Source organism: Vulpes lagopus, chromosome 11 (assembly GCF_018345385.1).
Source record: "Vulpes lagopus strain Blue_001 chromosome 11, ASM1834538v1, whole genome shotgun sequence".
NCBI classification, from domain to species: Eukaryota; Metazoa; Chordata; class Mammalia; order Carnivora; family Canidae; genus Vulpes; species Vulpes lagopus.
The window spans coordinates 27,241,968-27,262,959 of record NC_054834.1 but is presented as its reverse complement, the minus strand read 5'-3'; the positions used below and the strand labels follow the sequence as shown (position 1 = coordinate 27,262,959).

The 20,992-nt window shown below is 47.3% G+C and overlaps 1 protein-coding gene across 2 annotated transcripts in view; it reads left to right on the top strand.

The window, feature by feature from the left end:
- Positions 1-20,855, top strand: part of DCAF8 (DDB1 and CUL4 associated factor 8) — a 41,970-nt gene extending 21,115 nt beyond the window's left edge. For both annotated transcript variants that reach the window (XM_041773366.1, XM_041773367.1), the window contains exons 7-14: positions 4,208-4,318; positions 11,483-11,555; positions 12,028-12,085; positions 12,597-12,704; positions 14,066-14,196; positions 17,750-17,869; positions 18,252-18,368; positions 18,955-20,855. In XM_041773366.1, coding sequence (XP_041629300.1) covers positions 4,208-4,318; positions 11,483-11,555; positions 12,028-12,085; positions 12,597-12,704; positions 14,066-14,196; positions 17,750-17,869; positions 18,252-18,368; positions 18,955-19,071 — 835 coding nt within the window. In that variant the 3' untranslated portion in view covers positions 19,072-20,855. The remainder of the gene's footprint in view (positions 1-4,207; positions 4,319-11,482; positions 11,556-12,027; positions 12,086-12,596; positions 12,705-14,065; positions 14,197-17,749; positions 17,870-18,251; positions 18,369-18,954) is intronic.
- The last annotated feature ends 137 nt before the right edge of the window (positions 20,856-20,992 follow it).

Here is a 20,992-nt window from a genome sequence, read left to right as displayed (position 1 = left end):
CTTTACTTTGGGCATAACCCATCTCTCTTTCTCTCCCTAGGCTCTGAGGGGGTCATTGATAAATGTGATTGATGGCCCAGCATAGTGTCTGGCACCATGGTTGGAACTGATTATATTATGGCTACTAATTAGTTTTTAAAATTTTAATTGTTTTTTATAATAAATATATCTTATTTTTAAAATTCAAATAATAAAGTATATGGACAAAATGTAAATGCTCCTTCAGGCACACCTCCCCTCCCTGACTTTTCTAGCTATTGGTAGCCGCTGCTAAAAATTCTGGAATACCTTTCCAGTCCTATTTGTATATTTTTATGTTTCTTAACATATATTCATATATACACTTTCCCCTATAAATGGGATAAATATATGTATGTATAAACATACATAATGTAAGTTTCTGCAGTTTGCTTTCTTCGTTGAATTGTGTTTTGGAAATCTTTATGCATCAGACCATAAAGGTCTTCTTAACCATGGTACATTACAGCATTGGTGTAATACAGTTTATTTAATTGCTGCCTTGTTGATGAATTATCTAGATAATTTATGGTCTCGTTAATCTTAAAATTATAAGAAAGCTTGTATGTCAATACCAATATTAAGTAAGGGATGTCATTGATTTACATAGAATACAAGTAGAATATAAACTAATTTAGGGAATATAATTTCAAACTTGGTTAATACTAGATTTTTTCCTTTTTTTTTTTTTTTTTAAGATTTTATTTATTTGAGAGAGTGCAAGCAGGGGGAGTGGCTGCCAGAGGGAGAAGGAGAAGCAGGCTCCCCACTGAGCAGGGAGCCCAATGTGGGGCTCAATCCTGGGACCCTGAGATCATGACCTGAGCCGAAGGCAGATGCTTAACTGACTGAGTCACCCAGGCACCCCTTCTTTATTTTTTTTATTATTATTATTTTTTATTTATTTATGATAGTCACACACACACACACAGAGAGAGAGAGAGAGGCAGAGACATAGGCAGAGGGAGAAGCAGGCTCCATGCACTGGGAGCCTGACGTGGGACTCGATCCCGGGTCTCCAGGATCGCGCCCTGGGCCAAAGGCAGGCACTAAACTGCTGCGCCACCCAGGGATTCCCCCCTCTTCTTTATTTTTTTAAGTAAGCTCTACAACCCACCATGGAGCTAGAACTCACAATCCTGATATTAAGAGTTGCATGCTCTACCAACAGAGTCAACCAGGCACCCAGACTTTTATTTTTAGAGAGATAATTATAGAAAAGGTTGTTTAGAAAGTGGAACAATTAATTAATTAATTGGTTAATTTATTTAGAAAGAGATGGGAGGGCAGGGGGAGGGAGAATCTTAAGCAGGCTCTGTGCCGAAGTTGGAGCCCAACATGGGGCTTGATCTTAACAACCCTGAGATCATGAACTAAGCTGAAAGCAAGAATCAGATGCTTAACCAGCTGAGTCACCCAGTCACCCTAGAAAGTAGAAGAATTTAAAAAATGTTTTAGGCTTGTGGAAAGGATGTTCAGGTTACTTATATAAACCTTCAAGAGAACGAAGTTTGGGAAATTATGGTTTTTACTGGAAAGCGAACAGGACTAATTGACAAGGAATCCATCTGCCTTCTAGTACTAGCCCGCAGTTCTTTAGTTGTGAGGAGATCATTGGATTTCTCAGTCTACATGTTTGTTGTTTTCTTATTTTATTTTTTAAAGATTTTATTCATGAGAGATGCAGAAAGAGAGGCAGAGACATAGGCAGAAGGAGAAGCAGGCTTCTCGCAGGGAGCTGGCTGGGGGACTTGATACCCTGACCCAGGATCAGGCCCTGAGCCAAAGGCAGACGCTTCCCTGCTGAGCAACCCAGTCCTCCCTCATTATTTCATTCCAAAGTTGCAGAGGTAGGGGAAGGACAAAGATGTAACAAATGAGCTGAGTTTGTTTGATCCGCTTTGGTAGAGGTGTGAGGCAGACTGGGAGCTTATCCTGTATGTCAGGTCATAGGAAAACCACCATTAGGCCACAAGGAGTGGGCGGGCGGGGGGAGACCACATAATGGGCAGAACAGATGACTTTGGCAGATTATTGAATTTGGAATGAAATGACATAAGCAGTGGCTCTGCATGCAAGCACTGATAGATGGGATAGAAATTCAAAGAGGAAACTTTCCTAGGAAGCCCAGATTCTAGATTTGGGGAATAAGAGACTGAATTTTCATAAAGTTTTTGCTTTATGGGTTGAAGAAGTACAGAAAGCCTGACCGAAGTGGGAAACTGAATGTGAAGGTCATGGCTGGAAAATCCAAGCTATCCTAATGTGTTGAGTTAGTGTGTGAACATCCACCTACATCAAGAGGCATTTGTATGTGGAATTTTTTTTTTTTTTTTTTTTTTTTTTTTTTTAAGGGGAACTTTTGTGTATTTATGATAGCTAAGTTTCTGGAAGCTGGTGAGGTTGGCTGACATCTTAGGAAGAGTTGGATTTGGAGCTGTGGGTGGGATATTCCACTAACCAGTAGAGGCCAGTTTGAAATATTCTTCAAAGGAATTCTTTGGTCTGATCTGTAATTATTTTTCCTTTTCGTTGGAACATACCTGTTTACTAAAAAAATTGCAAATTTTAAGGCAAAATTTGGTAAATTTGTTTCTGATGCTGTCATGTGCTCCCTCCTGATGTGAAAAAAAATTTTTTTTTCTCCTACTGCCATGATTGATCATTTTTACAGCACCTCTGCCAGTTCCCTAGAGAGCCCAAGGTACTCTGCCTTTACCCACTGGGTGAGAGAATTCTTCATTACAGATGAATAAATTGAAGCAGTAGAAAGATTGAGCTTGTTGTCAGGATTACAGGACAGCGGAGCCCTATTACATAATCTCCCATTAGTTTCTTTTGTTTCCACATGGTCACCTTTATATTTATCTGACTCTCTTTTTCTGAAAGTCCAAATTGCTGAGAAAATGAAATAATCCTGTGAAAAGCAGATACTGCTGTCTAAAACCCGATTAGAGATGCCTCTTCTCCATTGCTAGTTTTGTTCCTTCAACTCACTTTGGGTATATTTTTTATCTTGTGTTCTTGAGGTTTGTGTATGTGTTTGTTTTCCCTAAAGGCATTCATTTTTAATAATCTCTATGCACTGTTTCAGTGAAAAACTACAAAGATTTTAAAATCAAGTAAAATCTCTCCACTTGGCTTAGAGCACTTCTAGGCTGGAGAGACTTTGACCATGCAGAGAGGATGCTAAAATAATTTCTTTACAAAGACACTCGTTGTCATGGTTATATTTCTTTCAGTTTCCATAACAACAGAATGAGCAAAACCTTAGAATTAAAAATGAAAGCTAGAACCCAGCCCTTCTCTGTCTTTCCTTTCTTGTAAATTTACTAATCTCTGTGATATATTTGACTGGCTGGACACTTAGATTTGGGAAGAGCATTCATAGTGCCACCCTTAAACTGGGTCAGATTATGGCTATTTAGCCAGAATATTCTGGTTCAAACTCTAAAATTGTGTAGAGTTTTCCTCAGGACCCCAGTGCCCTCCTAAGGATCACCCTTTTTTGTAGTACAACTAGAAGAGTAATTTAGAGATGATTTCCCAGCTTTAGAAATAGGTGTCTTCATAAGAATCTCCTCTCCTAACTTGCTTCAGATAAAGGAAGAATACTGCTTTCCTTTGGATGGTCCCTGTGCTAGAGTGGCTTGTCATTTTTCGGTGTGCATTTTTAGAGCTGGGTTGTAAGTGACACTTCTTGTGGAATCTGGGAGGTCGATTCTAACCTAAAGATCTTTTCTGGCCACTGCTTTTATGATTCATCCTCCTCTTACTCCCTGCTCCCAGCTGATTGGGAGGATGTATTTATTTAGGATGGGAAGATGTGGGTGGTATCGACTGTTTAATGATTGGTTATCATCATGTTGGACTCCAGCTAAACTGACAGCACCTGAGGAGCAGTACTTTTATATACCTTTAATTTACACGTCTTGAGGAACACCAGAAAATGACTTCACTACATGTTTGTTTTTCCCTCCCCAAGGTAACATTTATTAAATACACGTGGAGATGATTTTTGTTTTTTCTTGTCCCAGTGTTCAGAACAAACAAAGCCACTTTTTTTTTCTTTCTCAGTGAGATTCTGGTTTCTTACTAGCTATGTCTGCATTACTCTGTCTGCTCTCTCTTGCCGTGGCCATCTGGGTCTTTTACAGAATATAACTTTTACACTTTTCTACTCTCAAAGGAAACTGGTGGTGACAAAAGAAAAGGAGAAGAAAGTGGGGCTGTATACGATCTATGTGAATCCTGCCAATACCCACCAGTTTGCAGTGGGTGGACGAGATCAGTTTGTAAGGTGAGTCTGGCTCTTTCGTGTCTTTGAGACTGATGCATCAGGTACCACCAGGTATCCCTTGTGGGATGGTGTGAAAGACCTAGGAATCTATTAACAACAATCTTGGATTTTTTACCATCTACCAGAGAGTTTAGGCTCCTTCTGAGGCATTCTGTTCCCTGATGTAACAATCCCTGACAGATGGCTTAACATATTAGAGGGTTTGTCAAGTTTTAAAGAAGTTCGATGAATTGACCAAGGTCCCCACATAGCAGCTAAGACATTAATCCAGGTTTACTAGTAAGAGCTGTATTAGTCAATATTTTCCACCATTTTTCATATATAAATTAATGTGTACTAGAAATTTTGAGTGCTGGTTTGAGATACAGAAATGATTCGAGTGGGAGTACTGAGTGAGAACTCAGGGTTTTTGACTCCCACTGTCATGAGCCAGTTTTCTTTCTGCGTAGTGATATCTTTGTTACTGTGAATGCTTGTTGTAACACTGGCTGTTGAGGCAGATCTCAAGGAAAACGAGAGTTCATAGGTTCATTCCCCATGTGTACTACTTAGTTTCCTTCTGGCCCTTAGTCTTAAACTGTATCCTTTCCCTACCCAGCTGGCCTATTTGAGCTGTATTGCTGTGGTTATCTATCCCCCTTCACTGAAGGATCATCAGTTTGAAAAAGAGGAGGGAGAGGATCACTAGAAAAATGAATGTTTTTTTGCTTTCCTGATGGTGGGTGAAAAGCATTATCTTTTAAAATGAGAGCACATTTTTATAACTATATTTTGAAATTAATTTCACTGTTAAGTATCATCAGATAGGGTAAGTTTTTAGAAATATATGAGAGATGACCTTCCCTTGTTCAAGAATCCTGCCACAAGAGAGACAACTTTGTGCCTCTCTACTTCCTGTTTCCCTTGCTTTCCAGATTTCTTTCCTTTATTCATCAATACTAGATATGTCATAGTAGGTTTTTTAAGTAAGAAGCTGTTGATCAAAAAGAGTTGTAGTTGTCAGGTGCTGCTTCCTCCAAATAGAGCATTTACTGAAATTCCTAGTTTGGATTTCCTGTTTAGAGCTCTGGATTGCTTGAAAAGTCTGTATCTATATAGATAATTCAACCATTAGGTCCTTGATGTTTGGAGGAGACTAAAGTAGTTGACTCCATGGAGAACTGCAGTTGATAATGTCTTAATCCAAAGCTGATACATTCCAGGGTTAGAAGAACGTAAGGCTGGAAATCCGTTTGTACATTTTAGCACAAGGAGAAATACTTAGATGTTCTGTCTCTTATCAGCTTAACATCCTCTGTCCCTTTGTACATTGCAGATTTTCAGCAGATACAAACTATTTACTTGGCAGAGGCATGTATAGATTCTGAGGCACACTGACCCTGTGTGGGCAGGTGGCCTTGTAGCACCCCAGCTCTTCTCTGACTTTAGGGTCATTCCTGCTTTCTCTGGCATCTCTTCAGTTCAGCCAGTTGAGTATTTGGGGTTTCCCCTTTCTGATTCTTTCTTTGAAAAAAACCTAAAGAGCTCACCTTCTAGTACAAATTTGAAAATATTTATGGTGAATATTTTATAAGAACCATTAGCTTTCATTTGTAACCTGAAAGAATTCCTTCAAAGGAATACAGAGGAATTGCTTACTCATCCTTAATAAGGCTTAGGGAATTTTGGTTTGGTATTGTGAAGAAGCATTAAAGGAAGCTTAGACATGCTTTTTGGCCTATAACCAAAAAAAAGGGGAGGATGCGGGGAAGGAAGGAAAAAGTAGGCAAGTGGAAGTGGTGGAGGTGTAAGTGCCTATTACTAAGTCCCATTTCGTTTGGTTTACAAATTGATAGGAGTGAGGAAAAGGAGAACGTATCAGATGAATGAGTCCTGTGGTGGTTGGTTGACGTGTAAATTTATTGGTAAAGGATTTGATATAGGCCCTGGCTCATAAACACTCAATAAATAGTCCCTTTGCTTCTCTGTCCTTAGGCTGATATCAGCAACACCAAGAGAACACTAGATTATGGACAGGTGGGGGGGGGGGGGTGGGGAGGGAGGGGAAGCAAAGGTGAGAAGGGAAGAGAGAGGCTTAAAGGGTAATGAGTTAATGGGTGCCTGAAGGCCTGTGGAGATTCCAAAAGGGTGTCGAGGCAGTACTGAAGTCATTATTTGATTTAAAATGTGTGAAAGGCATAGGAAGACTCAATATTGTGGAGGTGTCACTTCTTTCCAACTTGATCTGTTGATTCAGTGCAATTCCAATAAAAATCTCAGCAGGCTATTTTATGGGTATTGGTAAACTGATTCTAAAGTTGATAAAGAGAGGCAAGAGACCCATAACAGCCAACTCAGTATCGAATGGGAAGAACAAAGTTGAAGGACTGACACTACCCAACTTCAAGACTTGGATAAAGCTATGACAACGGAGACGGTATAGTATTGGCAAAAGAACAAATTCATCAGTGGAACAGGATGGAGAGACCTAAATAAACCCATGTACATATGGTCAGTTTATCTTTGACAAAGGAATAAAGGCAATACAATGGAGCAGAGATAATCACTCCAACAAATGGTGCTGGAAACAGTGGGCATCCACATGTGAAGAAAAAGAATCTGGACAGACCTCACACCCTTCACAAAAACTAACTCAAATGGATCACAGACCTAAAAGTAAAACCCCAAACTATAAAACTCCTAAAAGATCACATAGGAGAAAACCTAGATGACTTTGGGTATGGCAGTGGCTTTTTATTTTATTTTTGACTTAATAAATTTTTATTTTCCAAAAGGTAGAGTTAGTGGGATCTGTTCATGCATATTCACTAGCAGCCAGGGCATCTCCGCCCTTGGTTTTTCTGGTGTAAGTTCTTTGAGCTCTGTGCTTTGAAACTAGTTCAGTAAGAGTACTTCACTAAGGAGCTCCTGAAGAGAGCTGCTCCTCACATCTTTAGTCTCTCAGAGATAGAAGCTGAGAGTTGGGAACTTCCTTTTTTTTTTTTTTTTTTTAATTTTTATTTATTTATGATAGTCACAGAGAGAGAGAGAGAGAGAGGCAGAGACATAGGCAGATGGAGAAGCAGGCTCCATATACCGGGAGCCCGACTTGGGATTCGATCCCGGGTCTCCAGGATCGCGCCCTGGGCCAAAGGCAGGCGCTAAACCACTGCACCACCCAGGGATCCCTGGGAACTTCCTCACAGAGTTCATCATATGTCACTTTGTCAGACAATACCAGGTTATTGAGGTTGTCCCAGACTTTGCCTTTGGACTACTTCTTTTCTGGCTTTGCCCCCAGATTTGTTCACTTGGTCTTGGTCTTTTTTGGCCACCTCTCTGGCATCTTTCTTCTTGTCCTTGGGTGGCGTTGCGAAGCTCAGAGAGTGGCGGCCGCTCTGCAGCCTTGCTAAGATTAAGATGTCAGACAAAGAGTGGTGATGCCTTTTCAGATACAATACCAAAGACATGATTTGTGAAATAGTTGATAAGGTAGACTTTGTTAAAATGAAAACCTTCTGGTCTGTGAAAGAGAATTAGAGACAAGCCCCAGGTAAGGACTAAATACTTGCAGAAGACATAGCTGATAAAAGACTTGTTACCTCAAGTATAAGAAGAACTCTTAAAACTCAACAGTAAGAAACCAGCCCAATTAAAAAATGGGTCAGAGACCTTAAGAGACATCTCACTAAAGGTATATACATGGCAAGTAACTATATAAAGAGATATTGCACATCCTATGTTATCAGAAAAATGTATATTAAACAACAAGATACCGCTCCAGAACACACCACCAAATGCCGGCAGGTATGTGGAGTCCCGGGAACTCCCGTTGACTGCTGGTGCGAATGCAAAGTGATGCAGCACTGGAGGACAGCTTGGTAGTTTCTCACAAAACTAAACATGCTGTTACCATATGGTCTAGCAGTCATGCTAGACTCCTTGGTATTTACCCAGAGGAGCTGCGGACCTGCATCTGCACAGACACCTGTACACAGATGTGGACAGCAGCTTTATTTATTATTGCCAAAACTTGGAAACAGCTAAGGTGTCCCCGAGTAGGTGAATGGATAAACTGGTACATCTAGATAATGGAAGAGGATTCAGTGCTAAATAAGAAATGGGCTGTCATTGTCAGGACGTGAAAAGACATAGAACACGAAATGTAGATTACTAAGTTTAAAAAAGCCAGTCTGAAAAGGCTGTATGCTATATGATTTCAGTCAGATGACATTCAGGAAAGGGCAAAAAAAAACTGGGACACAATAGAAATACTAGTGGTTGTCAGGGTTGGGGTTGGAAGAGGAACAGGCACAGGAACCTGTTCCAAGAGGAACAGGTTGGAAGAGGATTTTTAGGGCAACGGAAATGTTCTGTAGGATAGCAGAATGATAACTGTGTGTCATACAATTGTTCAAACCTGTAGAAAGCATAATAGCAACGCTCAGGTAAACTGTGGACTTTGGCTGATTGCGATGTGTCAGCGTAGGTTTGTCCTTGGTAAAAGCTAACAAAAACCATTCTGGTGAGTGGTGTTGATAGTGGTGGAGGTGGTGCATGTGTGTGGGCAGAGACTGTGTGGGAGATCTCTGCTACCCCTGCAGTTTTATTGTAAACCTAAAACTGCTAGAAAAAGTAGTCTCTGACTTTAAAACATTTTTTTTTTTAATGTCAAGGTCCTGTTCTGTGCTCAGGAAATAGGGGGAAAATTTGTATTCATCTTTGTATCCGTACGGTCTAGCACAGGAGCTGAGAAACTACACTGCCTGTTTTGTCTTTAAGATTTTATTTATTCGAGTGAGAGAGAGACAGACAGCAAGCTAGAACCAGGGGAGGGGCTGGGGGAGAGAGACAAGCAGACTCCCCCTGAGCGAGAAGCCTCATGCTGGGCTCTATCTCAGGACCCTGAGATCATGACCTGAGCTGAAGTCAGATGCCTAACCAACTGAGGTAGGCAGGTGACCCTACACTGCCTGTTTTTTATAAATAAAGTTTTAGTGGAACACAGACAGGGCCATTCATTTACACATATCCAAGGCTGCTTTCATGCTACAATGGCAGAGTTCAGTATCGTGACAGGGGCCAGATGGCCTGCCAACTTACAGTATTTACTATCTTGCCATTTAAGAAGTTTGCCAACCCCTAGTCTAGTGTCATATCTAGAATATAGTAGATTCTTCTTAAATAGTTATGGAAGAAGGCGGAAGGAAGGTAAGGATTGCCTCATAAAGGGGAAGGGCAGAGAGCATCAGCTATGGAGGAACACCAAATGGTCCATACACCAAAATATCAAATACATAAATATGTTTTACTAATTTGCTGACTTACATAGTTTATGATGGCTTAGTGACATTTAAGAGCTGTTAATTTAGACTTAGTTAAGAAGGAAAATATCTGATTATCAGATGGCTGTGTTTGCTGAGAAATAGTAATTGGTAGATAGTACAGTAATATCCTTTTTTTTTTTTTTCGGGGTTCATTTAGCAAACATTTCCAGATAATTCTCTTAATGCAGGATATTAAGCAAGAAATTGTGGAGAATACTGACCTGTGTTGATTGATTCATTTATTCATCCAGTGTTCACTGAGCAGCATCTCCTATGTGCTAGACATACAATTGACGAGACAGTCTCTGCCTTTAAGGAGCATTCTGGAGAAATAGGTATATAAGGATTGAAAATAATAAGTAAATGCCCAGGATTACTCAGCTACTAAGTAGCACGGTTCATATTTGAACTCAAGTCAGACTCCTTAAACATGGGATAAACCATTTCTCCGTGTTCTTTCTCACAGAGGAAATATTCGGAACGGATGGGAAATTAGTATTTCAGGTAGAGCGGACGGTATGTGTAGAGTGACATGGTATGCTCAAGGAAGCATAGCTTTTTTGTTTTGTTTTTATGACGTATAGAGTATTTGAGAAAGATGGAGAGTTATACAAAGGAGTTTGGACTTAGAAAATACAGTCACTGAAGAGATTTTAAGCAGGGAATTTGCATAAAATGTTGCATTTTAGAATAATTCTGGCGACAGCATGAGCAAGGAGGTCAGTTTGAAGGATACTACAAATAATCTAGGCAAAACCTCCCTCTAGGTTATAGTTTCCCTGTATAGAGTCCAGGGAACTTAAGACCAGACCTCGGGGGAACGTCAGCATTTAGGAGATAAAGACCAACAAGCTCGTGAACACGATGAAGGGGGGATGGTTGGCCATCAAGGAAAGAAATGGTTTTTAGGGAAGGACCAGTGAACAGTGTCAAGAGGAGAACGAGAAGCCTGAAAGGGACACTGTGCGTGGAGTCTGTGGGGCTACAGGTGACCTGAGCCAGGGAAGTATCACCAGTGGGCTGCGGGCCAGACCTCGATGGGAATGGATTGAGAGGGGAATAGGAAGTGAGGAAGTGAAAACACTGAACACAGGTTTTCAGTGATATGACTATGAGAGGGAAGGACAGAAAAAACAGAGGGAGGGTTTTTAGGAAGTGGGCAGACAGGCCCGAGGAAGAGGTTGAGGAGTGGGCTAAGGAGAGCTGGTCCTCGGAGTGAGGGAAAGAGCGGCACTGGAGAGGAGGTGCGGAGATGGGAGGAAGCACACCCAGCCGTGTCTTGGGTGTCCTGTATGTCCAGCACTGACGTGATAGCCGGCTGGTGACATCTGTCCTAGATGTTGGAACGAATGGTCAGAGTTTGAATTGTAAAGATAAGGAAAGGTGACGGTGGTTGGATGGGAATGAAGGCCAGAAGAGGGAGTCTTGAGGAGATGCTTGCGGGGTTTGTAATCATCACTGTGGGGAGCGCAAGAGAGAGCGGGCCGAGTTAGGAGCCAGGATAGGCTTGAGGATACACAGACTTGAGCATGGCCTCTGTATGCAGCAGGAAAGCCTGTTGGGGGCTTTCAGTGGAAATAAACAGTAAGCAATTGAAAGCTGAGAGGAGAGAGAAGCCACTTTAGACTGATGTGATTTAGTATTACCCCTTGAAAATACGAGTGTGTGGCTCAGAGGCAGGATTCAGAAAGGGCTAGCAGAGGAGGACCTGCGGGGAGGAGTGGGAGCCACAGACTTGGTTGGGCGGTGTCCTTTGTCTGTCCTGACAGCCCGCCGACTGCTGATCCTGCCACTGCTTTGCAACTCTTCAAGGTATCCCTTTGTGAGTTTCAACATTTTGTTGTTTCCTCCATTACAGGATTTATGACCAGAGGAAGATTGATGAGAACGAGAACAATGGAGTGCTCAAGAAATTCTGTCCTCATCACCTGGTAAGATTCACGAGGGGCCGCTGGTTCCCGGCTTTTCTAACTCAATCCCAAGGCTGTCCCCGAACTTGTTGGCATGGTGGGAGGAGCTTGGACTTTTGAGTCAGATCCTTGGATTTGAATCCCGGCTCCACCACTAGCCAGCTTTGTGATTTTGGGCAGTGACTTCACCTGTTAGCCTAGATTTTCTTACTGACAAAGTGTAGGGCAAAGATAACTGCCTTGCCCCGTGATGGTAAGGCCGAATGAGATATGGAGTGTGTGTCAGCTGGCTAGCACACAGAAAACAACCAACAGGAAGCCCTCTCCCCTGACGTGGCCACGTTTCACTGGTTGTACTCCTGTCTCTGTCTCTCTTTCTCTCTCTCTCTCTCTGGGAGAAGATAGAGGGGAGTTTGAAGGAAAACCTGTTTCCTGAAGGTGGTATAACAAGTGGGGGGGTGGGGCATCAGTCAGTATCTGCTCCTTATTGCAGGTGAACAGTGAGTCCAAAGCAAACATCACCTGTCTTGTGTACAGCCACGACGGCACAGGTACGTGAGCAGGGCCCAGCTCCTAGGCTGGCACGCCCCCTCTGTCTAGGGAGCTGCTGAGCCAGTGAGGCATGTGCCCTCCGGTGCTCACCGCTGTGCTCTGGCTCCTCGTGGAGCAGCTGGGGATAGTTGCTGACGGTGAGCACGCAGCGGGAGGATGCAGCCGATGACCCTTGGAGATGCCAGGCGCCTCTTGCAGAATGCTGCAGATGAGATTTGGCAGTGCCTGTCCTGAAGCCCAGGCTCCTTGCCTGAGCAGGTGCTTATGCCTTCGGCTCATTCTTGAGTTAGTGGGTGTGACTTCCTGAGCATTCTGCTACCCCTGGGTTGGCAGTGTGTTCTTCGGCTGCCCTGGACACCTGACTGCCTGCTGCTCCAACTGAGGGAGACGGGTGCTAGACCTGGGATTAGGAGGGGGCACCACTGGCAAGAGGCTGCGCCCCAGCCCCCCACCTCTGGCCCCAGCTCTCTTCAGCCTTTGCCTTCACGGCTGTGTGCTTGTTCTTGGCAGAGCTCCTGGCCAGCTACAATGACGAAGACATTTACCTCTTCAACTCCTCTCACAGCGATGGGGCCCAGTATGTGAAGAGATACAAGGGCCACAGAAATAATGCCACAGGTGAGCCTGTCTTCCCAGTTGCTGCCTGGTGGCTCAGAGAACTGCAGTAGCTCGTTCAGGCTGAAGGATCACAATTACCGGGCCCACGAGGGCGGCCCTCCCTGGGCCAGAGCTTTCGCGGGCCTGCTGTGCTCAAGCACCGAGGGCCCGACGCCCCTCTCACGGCAGAGGCGAGATTTGTCATTTGGGCATAAGGAGACTTGAGTGACAATATTTCACTTACGATTCAGGTAACTTCAGGCTTCACGGGCTTGTTAGAGAGTCTGGGAAAGCCCTCCTCAGTCTGTGGTACTGAATTGCCTGGAGTCGTGGAGGGGGGAGCCTCTAGCTCAAGGGCAGAGGTGGCAGTGACTCTTTTGAATGGGGCCGAGGAGGCGGTGTGCTGCGGGTGCCTCCCGTCTGTGGCGAGGGTGGGCCCGTGTGTGTTCTGCGTGTGGTTCCTGAGCGCGGCTGCAGCGCCGAGTCACCTGCCGATCTTTAAAAAAAAATACTGAAGCCTGGCTTCTGTCCCCAGACATTGTGATTTAATTGGTATGGGGTACAGCTTGAGAGAGGTTTCTAAAAGGCTCCCTGTGTGACTCTAATGTACAGAAAGGTTGGGGTGGTCACTGCTCTTCGCGGTCGCCACTGCTCCTAACAAGTGTCTGTCATAATTTTGATGTGGAGAGAGCAGTGACTTGCCCTTTTTCTTCTGAGCTGGTGAGGGGAGCGGGAGTACTGGTGCTTGGAGCTTAGTCCACGGGCAGACAGAAGCATGGGTACAGTCCCATGACTGCTGTGCACTGCACATAGCTGCTGGGGCCCCAGCTCCCCCTAGTAATTGCAGAGAGCGGAGCCTTGTCACTCAGACTCTCGGCAGCAAGCACAGTTCAGATGCTTCCTCCAGGCAGTAGTGGCATGTACCTCCGTCGTCCTCGGGCCAGCTGCCGGCCCGAAGCAGTGACAAGGTACTAAGGAAGTACGCAAACCCAGGGTGATCCTGGGGTGTAGGACGGGGCGGCCTGGGAGTAGGCGGAGCAGGGGTGGTCAGGCTGGGACAAGGAGGGCAGTCGTGAGGCCGGAGGTGCTCCAGGGGGTGGAGACCAGTGAGCCTGACGCTGCTGCTGCTGGGGGTGTGCAGCCCCTCAGCCCTGGGGAGCTCTGCAGGGGAACAGAAATAGTCCCTGGGACTGTGTGATTCTTGTTCTGTCTCTTATACACACAGCCCCTTGATGTGTTTTGTGAAAATGAAAGGAATTTTTTGGCTCTTTCTTAGCTGGCTTAGAGTTTGTGAATAACTAAAGTCCCTCTGAGGTAAATATATACAGGCATAGGCCTGATGCCAACTCTCGTGTGGTTTCTTCCCTCGTTTATCATTTCAGTAAAAGGCGTCAATTTCTATGGCCCCAAGAGTGAGTTTGTGGTGAGCGGCAGTGACTGCGGGCACATCTTCCTTTGGGAGAAGTCCTCCTGCCAGATCGTTCAGTTCATGGAGGGGGACAAGGGAGGCGTGGTGAGTATGCCGTGCTCGGCTGCCTGGCTCCGTGCCCTCGCCAGCAAGGTAGGTTTTGGCAGGGCCACTGAACTTAACCGTGGCAACATGGTGCCAGGTCTTAGGGGTCTAGCCAGCTAAATTAAAGGCAGTATTGTAGTCTGGGGTACTGAGGTTTTGGTGGAATCCTTTCTTCCTCTTTTGGTCTTCTGCCCCTCTAACGTGTGGTTTATTGAGAAGAACCACCTCCGGCTTGAATAAGGGATCCCTAGGCGTGCCCCTTTCCTAGAGAAAACCATTGGAGTTGGGGGCGCTCCATCCTGCACTACGCAAAAGACGTCTCCATGCCTCATGCCTCATCCCTTAAGAGTAGCTAAGTAGTGATCTTGACTACATCCTGGGTCAGTGGATACAAGCTAGAAGGAGCTAATAGGGACAGCGCAAATACAGCAAAAAAAAAAAATTTTTTTTAAATGATGACTGAGCAGCCTGCTATGCAGCCCATGATCACATCACCGTCTGTCTCTCCTTGGAGTTCTGGACTGCCTTCCCAGAGGGAGGGCAGAGAGGAAGCACGAGGATCCTGAATGGGGGGTGAAGCATGGTCAGCTTCCAAGATGGATCTAGCTAAGCATATATTTTTTTCTGTTTTGAGACCCAGTATCAGGAAGGGAGTTGAGTGGCTTCTTATGGTAGAGTTTTGGGCTGCAGAAGATCTGAAGAGAGGCATTGTGGGAGACTGCCTTGTACCGATTCCCCGAGGCGGTCTGGTTAAGGACCTCAAAGGGGAGTGGCTGAGACAGCTTGGTTTCTCTTCTGTTTCATTCCATCTAAGCTTTGGGCGGTTGCAGAGAGCCCAGCCACATCGTCATGAGGCTTGTCCCGAGAGTGCTGGTATAATTTAAAATGGGTCCTTGCCGTCAGGCTCCCTTTTCTTGTGTGTCTCTTCCCCTAGTGGGAAGTTATTTCAGATTTTTTCTGATTTTGTCTAAATTTGGGGGACCTGGGGCCAGTACACATCCAAGGCTTCTGTGGCCTAAATGTATGTGGAGAGGAGTTTAGATCATGAAGGCTTGTCTCACTCTTGCCTGCCTCATGTCCTGCTCTGCCATAAGCCCTCTTCTGTCATCTGCAACGAACATACGAAAACCTCGGAGTCTTCATGAGAATTCTGCAGTGGGCGTGGAGTCAGAAGGAAGTCAGGAGGGGCCAGTGAATCCTTTCTAGATCATAAACTGTCTTGCGTCCTGTTCCAGAGACGCGGGGCTGAATGCCCTCCCCCAGGCCAGCACTTGTCCATTCTCCCAGACTACTCTGCAGGCCACTGTGCTTTCACCGCAGCCAGTATCAGAGTTGGATGATTAATCCCGGTGCTCAACGGGGAGGGCATCTGCCTGGGACAGGTGGGCCTCAAGCCTGGATTCAGGGGTCACAAGTCACAAGAGTGAGAGTCCCCAACAAGAGATACAGAGACTGCACCCCGAGACAAGGTTCCCAGCTTCTGCGTGCCCCTGGGTGACTTGATGATCTGTGTGTCATCACTTGGCCTCTGTTTTTTGGTCTTGACTTCCCTGTAGTGTGTCTCCAGGCACCAGCCTCAAAAGCACATTCATAGCAGCTCATCATAAAGCAGAATATTAGAACCAGAGGGGATCTTAGAAATTCTCCTCTCCTTGCCCAGGTCTCTTGCCTCTGGTTTTGGCTCAAACTCTAGTCCTTTGTTTGTTCCCATTCAGAGACAGGGGTGGGGGCATGACGTCAGAGGACAGTCCTTAGTGTCCTGAAGCACTCGACTGCTTCCTATCCCTGCATTCCCCAGGCCAGTCCTTCTAAGGCTGGAGCTCTGCTCCGGGGTGTCACTGACAGGGTAAGGCAGGCCTGGCCCGGAAGCTCTCCGTCGGCTCCCCCCTGCGGCTCCAACCCAGGTACCATGCGCTACTGACTTACTCCCTGCGCCCTTGACTTTGTCTTTAGTCGTAAGTTCCAAGGAGTTTCTCCTCTGTGCTTTTTGATTTACTGACGTGCTCGAGCAGAGCTAGATCAGAGTAGAAGGGTAGCAAAGACTTATTATTATCTGGAGGTGGATGAATGAGTTCAGGGTTGTATGTGTGAGTTATCACGTATCTTTTGATCATATTCTCAGGCAGTGGAGTTCATGTCTAATGCCGCCTCGAGCTGCAGATGCCGGAAACTTCCACACTACCTCAGAGAGCCCCAGTATAAACTTTGCAGTGAGCAGACATGGGGAGTGAGAGAAGGAAAAGAGGAGAAATGGGGTTTCTGCTTTATTCTTAGGCTCAGGCTTAGCTTCAGTTTTTTCTGGAGCATTTTTATTTACTTGTAAAGTGGGAGAACAAAGAAATTGGAAGTCTGTGGATCAGTTTTATTTTCCATGCTGGCCCCGGTTTCCCCCCAGCTGCTCCCTCTGCGCGTGCAGGCCAGGCAGAGAGGAGTTGGTCCAGAGAGAAGTAAAAGATAAAAGAGGCTTTTTGCCAGGGGTTGTTTTCTTGGCCTACGGGGCAGCTGCAGGGCAGGATGGGATTGGGGATGGGATTGGGGGGGGGGGGCGGTGAGGAGGGCGAGGACCACACCCTCTTCCTTCCGGGTGCCTTTCCTATCTATTCCTCATCTGACTAAAAGCCTGAAAATGCTTCAGCAGCTGGATCTGGGACCAGCTCTTCCAGTGGCCATGGGAGCGCCCTGCCCTGCCCTGCCCTGCCCTGCCCAGCCCAGCCCTGCCCTGCCCTGCCCTGCCCTGCCCGGCCCTGCCTGGCCATTTGGAAGGCTGATGTTTTCAAGTCAGACAGCAGGGGGCATGGGTGCCTCCAGACAGAAGGAAGCTGCCTAAGCCAGAAGGCCTGCCTGTCTGCCCAATTACATTTCTCCTGCCCAGTGACTGTACCCGGAGGTGGCGGACATTGAAACCATGGGTGCTCCAGGAGGCTGTCTTCCTGCACTGTGCCTGTCGGGCTTCCAGGGCCACTGCAGGGTGCTGTCCCCTGGGGCGCGCAGGGTTCTCAAGCAGACTAGAGCTCCAGCACCGCATCACCCCCCAGCCTGTGCCACCCTCCAATTCAAGTAAACAGCGCCAAGGGAATGTAATCATCCCTGGGCTCTTTTCTGGGGGTTCAGCAGCAGCTGTTGCTTTCTTCATTTTTAAAACTTTATTTGCCATTTGATGAAACCCACTGAGAGGTTTTTCTTTTTCCAGCCGTGGGCAAGTTGGAGCTGTGGAATCCGGAGTGGATGAGGTCATCTGGACCTCACTGCCTTTTTGTGAAGCCAGCAGTAAGCTTGGCCAGTCACCCGCCCACCCCTAGGGCTGTGTCTAGGGTGAGGCCACCCCTGCCTATACTTAGGAAATGAGCGATGGGCCTGGTCTTCTACCCAGTCTGTGTCCAGTGTTTCTTCCACCCCCAGGGCCCTTGGCCCACACTCATGATGGTTGGGCCTGCCTTCCCAGCAGCTGCCTCAGCTCTGATTGAGGAATATGTTTGGCTCAAGGTGAGTAGTGGTTTTTAAGCCCCGTTTGCATACACCCCCTGAGCCTGTGTTTTCCTTTCCTTCTCACCAGGTGAACTGTCTCGAGCCCCACCCTCACCTGCCAGTGCTGGCAACCAGTGGCCTTGACCATGACGTCAAGATCTGGGCGCCCACAGCTGAAACTTCCACTGAGCTGACAGGGCTGAAGGACGTGAGTAGCTGGCTGCCCATGTCCACGTTACATTTTGAGTCTTCGTTGTCATGGGAAGGAATAACTGCTGCTCAGTTCTTTAAAGGCACTGATTGCCCCTTGGGGAGTGGTCCCAGCGTGGGGGCTCGGGGGGGCAGCGGGGTGCCTCTAGTAAACGCTGGAGCAGTTGGGGTATCTTCAGAAGAACCATTCTGGTTTAGAGCTTCCCAGCCTTCTTTGTGGATAAACGTGGCAAATCCTTCCCTGATCTCATACAGCACCTCTTCAGCTTAACAGATCCTAAAGGAAGTTTTCAGTGGGATAGAATGCCAATCTTTTCTGGTCAGGTCCAGGGTTCTTACTCCTTGCTCATGCCCACTCCTACCACCCATTTTGGTTCCAGGTGATTAAGAAGAACAAGCGGGAGCGGGATGAAGATAGCTTGCACCACACTGACCTGTTTGATAGCCACATGCTCTGGTTCCTCATGCATCACCTGAGACAGAGACGCCACCACCGGGTAAGCGGGTGGGGGAGGTGAGCTCCCAGGGCGGTGATGCTGTGGAGGGGAGAGTGTTCCAGTGCCCACTTCCTCACCACCTTAAAAGGGATCCGGTGGCTTGGGTTGGGTGTCCTCTGCATGGTCCCCCATCCCCGTCAGAGCCCTGGTGTGGCAGAATGGGTGGTGTCTGCTTTCCGATCCCCGTCGCCGTGCATGAGAGTGCTGTCTCCATGGGGACAGAGGTGTGAGGGTGGGGAAAGAGTTGAGGAGGAATGTGGGGGAAGGGGTGGCCGCCTTTTTTCCCTTAGGGGGGAGGAAGAGGCTTAGGACAGGGGTTGGTGAACTCTGGCAACTTTTGTAAATAAAGTTTTATTAGACACAATCCTACCCATTCATTTACGTTGTCAGTGGCTGCTTTCATGCTGCAAGAACAGAGCTGAGTAGTTGCGGCAGAGCAGCGGCCCAGGACTCTGAAAGACTCCTCATCTGGCCCCTTCAGAAGCATTCTGCTGACCCCTGGCCTAGAGCATCGGAATTAGAGTTAAGACCTAACAGGCTTGTCCTGGTTCAGGGAAATTACTAACAAGCCTTTCCCATTCTACAGCGCTGGCGAGAACCTGGGGTTGGGGCCACAGATGCGGACTCCGACGAGTCTCCCAGCTCCTCCGACACCTCGGACGAGGAGGAGGGCCCCGACCGGGTGCAGTGCATGCCGTCCTGAGGCCTCGTACCCAGGAAGGGCGGGCTGGGGCTGCCAACCCGATCCTGCCTGGGCAGCCCTTTCCTGTCCCAGGCCCTTACATTCAGCAGACACGCACTTTGGACTTTTTGCTTTAGATGAAAAAGACAGACATCCCAGGAGAAAGACCAGAGGGGGAGCGAACCTGCGGAGTAGCTCGGAGTGGGAGCAGGCCCCGGGGTGGGCTGCACGGAGAGGCGCAGAGGGCTCAGCAGAAATGGCCTTTCCCCAAAGCCTTGTTTTTTGGGAGGGGGGAGCCTATTTTGTTAACTGGTTTGGGGGTAGGGAATGGGGTTTCCTTTTCTTTAATCTCCCTGTTTCTCGGGTGGGGGGTGGGGGTGACTGGCTGTTCAGGACCCATGGGCCACAGTGGGGGCGGTACAAGTGCCACTCTCTCTTTGGTTTAGGTTTTTGGCCTTTTTCTTCTTTATTTTTTAAAAGTCTGTGACAGTTGCATTGTTTTTTTTCCCCCCTGAACAACCCCAACCCCGGATCCTGTTTTTTCTGGGAGGTCCTTAGAGCCCCTAACCATCCCACACTCTTCACTTTCCTTCCCACCCGCTCGTCCTCTGTACTTCCCACAGTGTTTCACATTTGATGAGGTGTCCTTCCCGCTCTTCTCTCTGTCGTCCCGTCACCCCAACTAGGCCTGGTGAGGGAGGCTGGGGGAGGGGGAGGAGGAATCTGAAGGACGTGTTACCTCTTCTGTTAATGTTAAGAAAAAGTTGTTTGGTGGCAGCGATCTCCTTGCCCTGTCACTGTTAGAGGCCTAATTTTATATCTATAAATATATTAAAAAGCAAGTCAAACTTGGATGTATCACGTTAAAATTATTGTCCGTTTAAATACCTATATATCCTCTATGACTGCAATAAAGGGACGAGAGCGGATCGTGAGCTCACGGTCACACCGGGGTCAGCCCGCCCTCTGTACGCAGCCCTTGGAGGTTGGGGCAAGCCCCTTGGGCTTTCGGAGGCTCTAGAATGGAAGGGTCCTCAGCTCTGCCCTGCCCTGCTTCCTGCCACAGCTTCGGGGCTGGGAAAACCAGAAACTCCTTTCAGTCCTTTGCCTCGGGTCTCCCACCTCTCCTCCCGGTGGTGTTCCGGGGCAGTCTCAGGGCCTCTGGTCCGCAGAGGCCGGCGTCTCTCGCGCCTGACTGAACTGACTGCAGGCGGTCTCTCCCGCTGTGTGCGGCGGGGGACACGGGGACACACGCCCTCGGCGGCAGCTGCTTGATTCTTGAAGCCCCCACCTCACCGCAGCAGCTCTTCTCCCGGTGGAAGAGCGAAGTAGAGAAGGCCTTCCTGGGTCGGCCGCTGGAGCTTGTCCGCCTCTGACATCTTGCGATTGAGGGACACGTCGTTGGAGGATGAAGATGGCTGGGGCTTGGACACCCGTCCCGTCACCGGTCACGGATACGGAAGTCCTAGTTGAATTCTTGCCCTATTGCTTGTGCTGCTATTTCTTTGCCCCCCCCCCCCACCAGAAACTGCACCCTGGGGCAGCCCGATTCTACTAGAATAAGCCAGGGAGGAAGGGAACAGTGAAAGGATGGAATTCCAGACACTCCTTCCTTCTGCCCCTTTCTTAGCCACGGTCAGACCAGCTGTGAGCTGCTGCACTTGCCCCGAGGTAGGGGGTGTGTGGTGACTGAGTGGTCTGTGTTCCTGTTGCTGGGGGGGGGGGCGACGGAGTGGCCTGAAAACCACGCATTCTGGACTTTGTTGTGTATTTTCTCTCAGTAAAGCTTTTTTTTTTCTTCTTTCTGACTGCTGTTCTGTGTGTGATGTGTGGCCCTCTCACCCAAGATGGGCTGGTGTGGTTCCTGCCGGCCTAGGTGCTTGGCCCTGGCCTTCCTAGGGCCTGAGGAGGTGTGGTGTGCGGGGCGTGTCTCCGAGTCTCC